Source organism: Filicampus tigris, chromosome 2, assembly GCF_054856515.1.
Source record: "Filicampus tigris isolate MCC_2025a chromosome 2, RoL_Ftig_1.0, whole genome shotgun sequence".
In the NCBI taxonomy this organism is placed as follows: Eukaryota; Metazoa; Chordata; class Actinopteri; order Syngnathiformes; family Syngnathidae; genus Filicampus; species Filicampus tigris.
This window is the reverse complement of record NC_141218.1, coordinates 5,233,131-5,244,193: the sequence shown is the minus strand read 5'-3', so window position 1 is coordinate 5,244,193 and position 11,063 is coordinate 5,233,131. Positions and strand designations below refer to the sequence as shown.

At 45.9% G+C, this 11,063-nt stretch overlaps 1 protein-coding gene across 3 annotated transcripts; it reads left to right on the top strand.

Moving 5' to 3' along the window:
- Positions 1-9: 9 nt before the first annotated feature.
- LOC147151027 (uncharacterized) lies at positions 10-10,919 on the top strand. Of its 3 annotated transcripts, none has more exons than XM_086019218.1 (16): positions 10-219; positions 1,497-1,533; positions 1,974-2,014; positions 2,080-2,140; positions 2,227-2,362; positions 2,428-2,584; positions 3,091-4,050; positions 6,007-6,136; positions 7,524-7,734; positions 7,799-7,951; positions 9,027-9,064; positions 9,179-9,375; positions 9,446-9,474; positions 9,642-9,816; positions 10,200-10,294; positions 10,366-10,919. In XM_086019218.1, the coding sequence occupies exons 1-16, from the start codon at positions 129-131 to the stop codon at positions 10,471-10,473; spliced, it is 2,619 nt and encodes an 872-aa protein (XP_085875344.1). In that variant the 5' UTR covers positions 10-128; the 3' UTR covers positions 10,474-10,919. The 3 variants fall into 3 exon arrangements, with proteins under 3 accessions (XP_085875344.1, XP_085875336.1, XP_085875329.1); XM_086019210.1 differs by having other exon boundaries at positions 2,212-2,362; positions 7,802-7,951; XM_086019203.1 differs by having other exon boundaries at positions 2,212-2,362.
- The last annotated feature ends 144 nt before the right edge of the window (positions 10,920-11,063 follow it).

Genomic DNA, 11,063 nt, shown 5'->3' with positions numbered 1-11,063 from the left:
CTACTTAAGTTCATATCTATGGTTGACGGCGCCTGCACGAACTCGTCGGGAATTTTGCTGAACAACAACAACACTGCCGAGGCACCGCGTCGCAGCGTGGGAAAAGAAAGGCCAAAAGTCGGGCAGACATGGCCGAGGCTCGGCCCGAGGAAGACGAGGAGAGTATGAGGAGGGACACCAGGGAACAAGTGGTCCGACGGCAGTCCAACAGCAGCGAAGGTAAAAACAACAACAGGACACAAACACGAAAGTTACATGACCCACAATATTGTGCGTGAAGTTTACTTCAGGGGTTCCAAATAAAACTTAGCGGATTCAGTGAGAAATGTTTCAGGACCGCCCTCATAAAACTAAACAAAAGTTGTTTGCCTTCGAGTGAAATCGTTACATAAAAAAGTGACATTTTTTCAGGCGAAAAAGTTGTGATCTTGACAAGTACAATTTATCTTCGTCAGGATGTAAAGCCTTAATTTTCTCCAAAACAAAGTTGTATTTTTCCCGGGAGAAAGTTGCAATATTATGAAACCCGGAAGCTGATGTTAGTGGTAAACTCGAACAGTGCTCATTAGCCCCCTCCCCAATCCTAGTCATCCCCGCAAGTTGCATTCTTTTTTTTAGTACAGACTACTACAGAGACCTTGTCAAGCCTATTTCATTTTTTAAAATTATTTCTGATGCATCCGCACCTTATCGCAATTGCATCTATGCACTCATCCGAATCGTCAATAAGCATGCCGGTGTCTTGTTATCGTTGATCTTTTGTTATTATTTCACGAGTCTCGGGATCTACTGGGCTCATCTGGGACCTCAGGTGTCATATTTCTTGCTTTGTCATGCGGAAATGTGTGTTGACAATGACAATAAATTTTCCTTATTCCTTGATAGGAGGAGTGTCTGAAAATTTCAGATTCTAGACTTGACTTTTGTTCTTTTTAAGGCATTTATTCCTGCTATCAGCTGAGTACGTTGTGGTTTCAGCAGGTGCTTCTCCCTCTGAATACTTTATTGTCCATGGAGTGGTGGTTTGGGTGTTTTGGGACATTTAGATAGTACTCAATGCACCTCTTAATATTAATATCTCCACTATCACACCCCTATGATGGAAACCATCGATAATACACAAAAACTGAGCTACTAGTGGGCTCTCCAGTGAAAGCTGTGAACAAGGGAAGAAACTGCTCTGTTTGGGTTGGGAGGCGGGGGCTGCAAACATCTGGAAGTGTTAAGGGCAGCGCCGTGACTGTAGCAAAAGTTTCCGCAGCCAATCGGTGTGAGTTCCTGGAGAGGAGCGAGCCAGGAGAGTCAGGAGTCCAGAGCAGGGAGGAGAGAGGCGCAAAGACGGCGAGAAAATCCGTCTCGGTTCCCGCGGGGAGAAGACGGGCGACGAAAAGAAGATTTGGGGGAAAATGTACCGTTTTGGGAGGATGATTGACAGCTGATGACACGTTGACATTTCCTACCACAACCTCTGTCTCGTTTTTCTGTGCCCCCCACAGGTCGTCCTGGCAGGAGGAAGCCAGAAAATCGTCTCAGGTTGAACAATTATTTTTGTTGGTATTTTTCTCTGTGTGTTTTTTTTTTGTAACTCAAAATGTTCATCGGCCCTTTTGGCCTTTCCAAATCTTTTGTGCTTGAAGTCCATCCCCGCTCTGCTGTGTCTGCCTCCACCCCCGCCCCCCTCACCAGCTCCCCTACTTTTCCTCTGACACACTCTTGAAAGTATTTAGGCTGTTGACCTGTTGGCATGGCAACCAGCCGGGGGCAGTGTCAGCGTGTGTTTATGGGCAAACCTCAAAGTGGTTTTGTCGAATGTGTGTGTGTGTGTGTGTGTGTGTGTGTGTTGAGTTAGTGGCCTATCCTAATCTGCCTAGCAACAAAGAACAGCTCAGGCTACATTCAAACATGCCAAAACATCTTGAAATCTGTTTAACTGTTGAGCAAACTCGTGGTTTTCCATCTTTCTCTCTGTGCAGCCAAGGTCCACTTTCGTCCCTCAGAGAAGCCATCAAAAGAAGTGAGTAGACAAAAGTGCCTCTGATTTGATTTTCCAAGTGTGTCCCAATACTTTTTGTCCTTCAGCCACCAGCAGGTCGAGTTTCTCTGACCCTCCGCGAGACAGAAACCGGGACGGAGACGCACGGTAAGATGAAGCTTTCGCCTTTACCACCATCACCGCATGCCTTTTGTTGCTCCCTTCTAATTCCTGCTCAGGGTCCCCGTTTTCAGGCGACCGGAGATCACCATCCTGTCGGCCGAACCGTTCCCCTCCCATTCCTGGATAGCCGGAACGCCTGGCGCATTCCCGCCCCCTCCTCCTCCTGCTACGCAAATCTGGGGACCCACAATCCCGCCGTCCATTCAGGTAGCGCCGCACCCGTGATGCCGTGCTGCGCCACGCGGAATTTAGATTTTCTTTCCCGCCCGCAGCCTCCTCCCTCCTATGATGAGGTGATAAGGGAGAAGACGCTGGAGCTGGGTGTGCAAACATCTTCCTCGCCCCCATCTTCATTATCGTCGTCTCACCCAGCTTTCCGAACGACCATCGCCACTCAGACAGACACCAGATCCTCATCTGGCGCTCCGGGTGAGAAGACGCTCATTTATTTGTATATTTATATTACAATATATTTGAAGGCGTAACCGGGACGACTTATAGTGGACGTCAACCACCAAAATTGTCTTCACAACAATATGTTCTATGCGCCTTCACTAGTCCAAACACGGCATTCTGTTTGATGTTGCGTTTGTGGGATTTGAATTGACTAGTGAAATCCGGTTTTTGTCCATCTCAGAGGGCGGCCATTTTTGTCGATTGAAAATGACATCACAGTTGCTCCGGTCACAACCAATCATGGCTCGGCTTGGGAAAACGGGTGAGCCGTGATTTGGTCTGAGCCCTCAGCGACGGTGATGTCATTTTCAGTCGACAGCAAGTGACAAAATGGCCGCCCCATGAGATGGACAAAAACGGGTGGATTTTACTACTTCCCCTTTAAACACAGAAATCAAACATGATTTGTGAATAGCAAACTGAACAGCTGGTAATGCTAATCATATGAAAATGTATTCAAACTGTGTTTTTGTGTTCAGCCAAACAAGTCAAACCGCAGCGTCCGCCGATCCCTGCCACGACGTCTCAAGCCAATGCTGAAATCGGCTGCCCTTTGACCCCGCCTTCCGAAAACGGCCAATCTGAGCTGCCCCCCGCTGCCACACCCCTTCCCAAGGAGGCAGAGCGCCCCAGGCCCTGCCCCCGACCCAGGTTCACTGTGACCCCGCTCAGCGACAAGGTCAAAGTTCAGACTTTGGTGAAACTGCGAGAGGACGGCTTGGCCACGCTTGCCGCCCGCGCTCGCTGTGACATCGGCAGACAGGACGCGAGCCAGGGTAAATATCTTCAAGAGCTCTTGGAGGCCTTCAGCTCCGACGACTGGGGTCTTCCGGAGCAGCGAGGTGACGACAGTGGTCTCAGCCAATCGGAGGAGGAGGAAGAGGGCGACGACATGGCGGCCCTGAGGGCGAGGATCCAGGCCTTTGAGCAGCAGCAGCAGCAGCAGCAGCAGCAGGTGGCGCTTGACGGGAGCCGCGGCGACTCGGGCCTCTCCGAAAAAGTGGTCGCCAAGAAGCCCGAACCCCGGCCGCGCCCTCGTCTCCAAGGGCAACCTGCCAAAATGCTCCCTCCCGCGGTCGCTCCCAAACCCAAAAGCCTCCCCAGAGCATCTTCCGTGGACTCGGCTGAACCCCCCCGTGAGGTCGTGAACCCCAAACCGGCGCCAATCACAGAGCCCCTTCCGACCCAAGCCCCCTCCACCTCCCCTTGCACCGCACCTGTCCCAGCCCCCAGGCTCCCTCCACCGAAATCCTCGCCCTCCCCCAGCGAGGCTCCGTCCACAACGAAATCCCCGTCCAGACCACCGATCGCACCGCGGACAAGCGTGGGGGCCGCACCCCATGAGAAGGCACACGTGGCCCCAACACGCACCCACAGACCCTCCACAGATGTCAGCAAGGGGGCACAAACGCAAACTCAGGATACTGCTAACCAGACTGGTAAGTCTTGTTCTGCTCTTCAGGGTATACAATGGTTTTTTTTTTTTTTTTCTTTTTACAGTTTAGTGCCCTACTGTTATATCTCTCTAGAATGCACATGTTCACTTAGTGTAGGTGAGTCCTAATCTTTTTCACCCGATACAGATCAGCTGATAACTATCAAGTTCAGCCCCGATTTCTGATCAGCCGATATCAGATCGAGACAAAAAGACATAAAAAGTCTACACACCCCGTTTTTTTTTTTTTGTCATATAAAAGAAATGCGGCCATGACGTAGCATTTCAAAACTCTTTCCACCATTAATGTAACGTATAACTGGTCCAAGTCATTGGTTCCGTCGCCCATGGCAAAATCTCCAAAGCACGTGGGGAAATGTTTTATGCGCGAATGAAACCAAGGTTGAAATCATTTCAAAATGACGTAAGCGCAACACCGCTCATCGCCAAAAGAACATACCTGCAGTCAGTCGTGTTGGTGCCCGCATCGTGCTTCTGGGGTCGTTTCTCTTTCCTTGGAATCGGGTCCTTAGTCGAGGTGGAGGGAATTATGACTCAGTGTTGGCACAGAACTGTCAGGAAAAGATCACTAAACCTGATTTGGGGTTAACTAGAGGCAATTCACACGAGTTTGAATGTGATTGGCTAATACTGAACACGGCTCAGTTATGAGGGTGTGCACCATTGTGCAACCACATCTCTGTAGTTTATTTTTAGTTCCTCTCAAACTGCTTCCCCCCCCCCACCCCCCCCAGTTGCGTGTTAGAGGTCACAGTGATTCATTTTGGTCATTTTTCAAATATATCACAAAAACCTTGCCATTGAACATGGCCGTGTAGACTTTTCAAATGCACTGTGTACCCAACAAATTTTTGACGAATAATAAATTTGGAACCAGCCGGGTGAGTATGTCGGTCATATTTGAACCTGTGGCCTTTGTTTGCCTTGAGTCATCATCTGTTGTTGGCACCACACCCACTGGAAGAAAGCGTCACAGGAAATGACACTAAGCAAGGCAACCTGTTGCTTTCCGCGCCTGCGGTGAGACGAAATCCCCTTGTTGTCACCACTTCCGAACCTAGAAACCAACAATGAGTCTTTGCAACTCAGCTCAACTGCTTGACCTCCCGAGTTGCATTGTGGGTAACGTAAGCGGCGCGCCGCAGCACAATGCCCGCTTTTGAGGCCGAATGCAAACGGTGCGCGGCGACAGTGAGAAAGCTGTGGCCGTCCGAGCCAGCCTCGACATTGGCCGATTGTGTGCGCGGAAGAAGGAGCGTCTCTGTGTGGACGGAGGTTATTGTGCTTACGGAAACGGACAAAGTCACCAGAAGTCAAATTGAAAAAACATTTTGTGTTCATGAAATGAAATCAAACGAACATGCGCTGGTGCGTTTGTAAAACGAACTAAAACTGTAATTACAGCAAAAAAATGAAAAAAAAAAAAAAAAAAAAGTAAGATCATTTAAATGTAGTGCTGTATATCCGTAAAAATGGAAGGTTGCTTGAGTGTTGTAGTTCAGCGACCTTGTTTCTCTTGCACTAAACAAACACTTCATATATTAAAAAAAAAAACTATTATTAAAACTAATAAAAAGTAAACACAAAGCATTAAAAAATGTATAAAATTACCAGACCTGCTCTAAAAACGATTTAAAACTAACTGAATTTGGAAAATAACATTTAAAAAAAAAAAAAAAAAAAACCACTAACTATAATGAAAAATCCAAAACTATTCCGACGCTGTTGTCGACACAATCCCGAGCTCTCACGACTTCTTTTTTTTTTTTTTTTCCTTCATTTTTGCCAACTCGTGGGTTTACTTTTTTACTATTCGGTCATGTGACCTACACGAGCAGTTTGGCGCACGATTTTCAAAATAAAACTATTGTGTGGCATGCTTGCTATTTAAAAGTATTTAAAAGTTCCATATCAAAGCATGTGCTTGTTATCGTTCCAGGTTCCTCTCTGGAACAAAATCCGGTCCCTTCCAAGGCTCCGGCGCTCAGTCCCGCTCCCGTCCACGCCAAACCATCGTCGCCTTCCCCAAAAAAGGCTCAAATTATCTGTGAGCCTCCGCTCCCCCCGAGGTAAGAATGACGACACGTGCTGCTTTCTTCTCATTGGTTCTCCTCAGTTCACTGGTTCTGGAAGTGGGGGTCGCAAGCTCTAACTTGGGTGGTCCACGCAATAGTTTGTTAAAAATTGTTGTATTTACACCGTGTACGAAATGGTTAAATTATATTTTCCTGTTTTTCCTAAATAGTCGATGCAAATGACAGTCAGCATAATATCCAAAGTATCTACAATTGCAGTATAATTTGAATTTGGTTTTTGAACAAACCTCCCAATTAATAGTATTTTTTTCAAAAACAAATAAACTCAAAATGCTCTACTCCCCTTATTTTGAGAACCCCTACGCTAATTATTGGACTAGAAATAAAATAAACACATTATAGGGTTGCAACTAACCATTATTTTAATGCTCGGTTAATCAGTCCATTTTTTAAAATTATTATTAGATGAATCCGAAATGTTTATTTCCCTCCCTTTATTAATAAACTGTTAATTGCTTCAAATTGACGGAGCAGAAAATGCAAATAATTGATTGGTTGTGATTCCCGGTTTGGTCCGTAACATGTCAGAAAACTGGCAAAAATGTTGATCATTGTTTTACAAAGTAAACGCAGATGTTTGCGAATGTCTTATTTTGAAAAAACACAAAGATAATCTGTAGGCTTTCATGGAAAGCTACAGAAATCTGAGAATATTTACCGTTGAGACGTGAAAACTCATGAGATAAACTACTATCAAAATAATTGTAGATTAATTTGATAATGTTATCAATTATCGGTCAATTGATGACCTCCTGAAGGCCATCGGTGAACTAGGAGTACATTTGACATCAATTGTCAGGATGGGCGGGGAAAAGTCTTGGCCAACTGCGGTTTGATCATTCAGCTGAGATGGCTTGAAAAAAAAAATAATTAAAACACTTAGTATGGCCAGCAGATGGCAGCAAGGGGTTTCTTTTCGACGAGATCACCGTGTATCAAATCAATGCTTGACGTTTGTGGACATTGCGGATCTTTGGAAATTCGAACTTTACAAGCAGCCTGTGATTGATCAAAGCGTTTGTCACGTTAAATCTACTACAAAGAGTGTCACAAAAGGGAGAAAAGATGAAAATTTCTTTAAATTTAGAAGTGGAAGCGAGGACTAAAGTACATGCTGTATATACATAGATACATGTCATGATGCACGCACACACATTGCTAAATACTACTACGACTAAATAGCGTGCAAATAGTTTTCCAAATGTAAAATTGTTACACTGGTGATATTTATAAATACATTATTTTGCCATCAAAAACACATTTCCTTTGTTGCTGTCGGTATTTTATAGAAGAAAAGAACTGTTCACATGTTTGAGGTGTCACTAAAGCAAAAAATATTAGCATCTTTTCTTCTCTTCAGGCCGTCAAGTGTGATGCCCCTCCCCCCCAGGCCTCCATCAATCAAATCCGTCCCCGCCCGTCCACCGCCTCCCGCCATCATCTCGGCGGCGAGCCAGCCGCAGCCGCAGACTCCGCCTTCCCTCGCGCCGTCCAATCACAGAGCGTCCAAGAGAGGGCCGCCTCTGCCCCCTCGCCCCAAGCCCGGACATCCGCTCTATACCGCCCACACGGTACAGACAAAAAGATGACAAATATGAGTCGGAAGTGCGTCACTATCAAACTGTTGTCTCCCAGAAGCAGGAAGTCCTCATCGTCCTGGACGACCTGCCGCCGGAGACTCCGCCCACCCTCGTCACGCCACTTCGCAGCACGTCGCAATGTCTCGTGGACTTTGACGTGCTGCCCCCAACACAACTACCGGAACCCGCCTTGCAGACTTTGTGGCAGGTACGAGGAGGTGGTTGTATTACGCGAGGGTATGGAGACAATGTTGAATACAGTGAAGCCCCACCCATTCGCGGTTCGCTATTCACAAATGTGTCTGTAGCCATTTTTGTCCGTGGAATCCCTTCTCAGCTACTCAGCAAATTACTCACCTAGGTGTGGTTTTTATGCTCCTCCTGTAAGATGCCACAAGATGGCGCCAAAGCACTGGCTGAATTGTATCAAGGAAGTATGATATGTGATATGATATGTGTATATGGTATGATAAATATTGCGTTTGTGGAGTAAGTGTTAATCCACTCATCTCTGGGGGCGGCCATTTTGTCTTCTGAAAATGACATCACAACTGCTCACAACGACCAATCACGGCTCAGATTCAGAGAACAGGTCAGCTGTGATTGGTCCTTGTGAGCAGTTGTGATGTCATTTTCAGTCGACAGAAGACAAAATGGCAGCCCCCAGAGATGGCTAAAAACAAGTGCATTTTGCTACTTAATTTATATTCCACAAACGCAAAATTAATCAGAATGCTGTGTTTCAACTAGTGGGCCTGCAGGGAACATATTCTTGAAAAAAATTATGCTTGGGTTGATCTGGTCATCATCTGGTAGCCATTTATTTGTTTAGGCTAAATTAGTTTAAATTAATTAATATAGTGAACCCCCATTTATTGCAGGGGTTGCATTCGAGACCCACCCACAATATAATCTGTATCTACAGAGACCTTGTGTAAAATAGATAATAATTCAACATTGTCCATTCAAACACCAAAATCTTTAACCAAGCCATATAATGTAATATCGTCTAACAATAGCCAGATCGCTTAATGGCGACGTATTAGGCAAAATGCCACCCGTGGCCTAACAGAGATGAGCTGTTACGGTATAACATGATATAATACTGAAGGCGCACAACTTTCAATTTGGACTTTAGTAAGAGTACTTAAAAATGTTGTAACAAACGCGCAAGCTTTCACATGTCTGAAATGTTGACAACTCTGTAGCGTAACTGATGTAAGGGCAATCACAACAATTATTCACTTAACTAACCATTGTTTTGTTCTGTCTTGTCTGTGCAGCCGCCCATGCAAAAACATCCTGAGCTGCCTCCTGTCAGGTCCGACATGCCAACCGCCATCTTGTGTTATTTTTTTTTTCATTTTATTTTATTTTCTAAGAAAAGACTCCCATTTGTTGTTGACCTGCTTCCATGTTTTGCGCCCGCACGCAGTGGCCCTCGTTACGTCGCTTTGTTCGACTTTGAGGGCGCAGAGGACGACGAGCTCACCTTCTCCCAGGGGGACGCCATCAGCCTCCTGGAGATGGTCGACCAACAGTGGGGGCGTGGCCAGATTCACGGACGAGTCGGGCGCTTCCCGCTTGGCTTCACCCGACAAGTCACCGAGGGCTGTCCACCCGAAAATTCTAGTGAGGCACATCATTGTTTTTTGCTCCTGGGACGGCATGATTCACATACAATTTGTATGTTTTTCCTCAGTGGCAACGACACCCTCAAAAGAAACACAGGTGAGTGTCAAATGATGCTTGTTAAAATATGAGTTTGTTCTCTTGATCAACCTTGATTTTATTGTCATAATATTACAACTTAATTTTGGTTCGCGAGTCCCTGATATATTAGATATTTCCACAACCAAATGTTATTAAATATTCCATGTGTATTTAAATGCATTCAGGCGGAGGAGTGGGCAGTGGCACTGTTTGACTTCCCTGGTCAGACCGCAGAGGATCTCTCCTTCCACAAGGGGGCGTATATCCAAGTGACTGAACGCGTGGACTCTGAATGGAGGAGGGGGCGACTGGACGGGAGGGAGGGGCTTTACCCTGCTGCTTTCACGCAGGCCCGTCCGGGTGCGGCACGCCATACGCAAAATAATATGCAAAATCATGTCATATTTTTTACATACTGTGTATGAAGACCAGCACGCCATAAAACAAATACACTAAACCAATTGCTCATTTCTACTTGAGGTTTGGACCAAGTAAAACTTCTGATGATGTGAACCCTTTGGAATGATGTTGATTTCAGCATAATCGGGTCATAAAATGTGGTCTGGTCAGCCAATGTTTTGTTCAATCAGTGTGACAAGACTGGAGGTGTTGGTTAAGCAAAGTTGATGTTACGGTGGCTGCTTTGCTCCTCCGGGGCCTGGCTACGTTGCCATCATCAACAGAACACTGAATTCCCAATTTGATCAAGACGCTGACCCAAAATGCTTTCTTCCTGGTTGCAGCTCGGCCAATCCCAAGCCAAAAGGACGCAGTGAGAGGCGTGGCCAAAGCTTTATTCGCCTTCACAGCCGAGCAAGAGGACGAGCTCACAGTGAAGGTGAGTTAACGGACACGCGTCATCGTCATCAAAGCACGCGTTCTGACTTGCTGTTGTCGCTCGTGCCGCAGCCTGGCGACATCATCACGCAGGTGGAATCTGCGGATGAGCAGTGGATTGCGGGAGTGGTCGGCGGTAAGCGTGGGATTGTGCCCAAAAACTACATTTTGCTTCTTTGACGAGGACAATCTGCTGACGGGACGTTTTGGGGTTTTGCGGTGGAGGTGAGAACAACAATATTTCAGTCTACAACGACTGACCGCGCCAAATCGAAGCGGCGACGGCCTCGCTCACACCCTCCCCCATGCTGTTCAATACTTTGACTGGACTCTTTTGGTTCCTTTAAAACATCAAACAAGACATTGAAGCTCAAATGCGGGATCTTTTCTTTCCTAGTCGCAACGTGTTTGAATATTAACGCAACTAACCAATCTTGTTGGATGTTTCCGTGAAGTGTCCCATTGGAATGAGTGGAAGTTGACACCTGAACAACAATATAAGTGAAGTTGAGCATTCAAGTATTTTTCCATAACGGTGTTAGGCTTGTTTGCTGGAGTTACATGAATGTAATCAAAACAAACATTCCAACTTTTAAATCTCAATAAAACTTTGCACATTCCTCTAATTCTGTTTACCTCATCTGTTTTCATTTGAATGAGCTTCTCCCTTTAAAAAAAAAAAAAAAAAAAGCAGCCCCAACTGCAGGTTAAATAGTAAACACGATTTGGACTTTATTATGCATTTAATGTAAAAGTGTCATCTTCTTTAT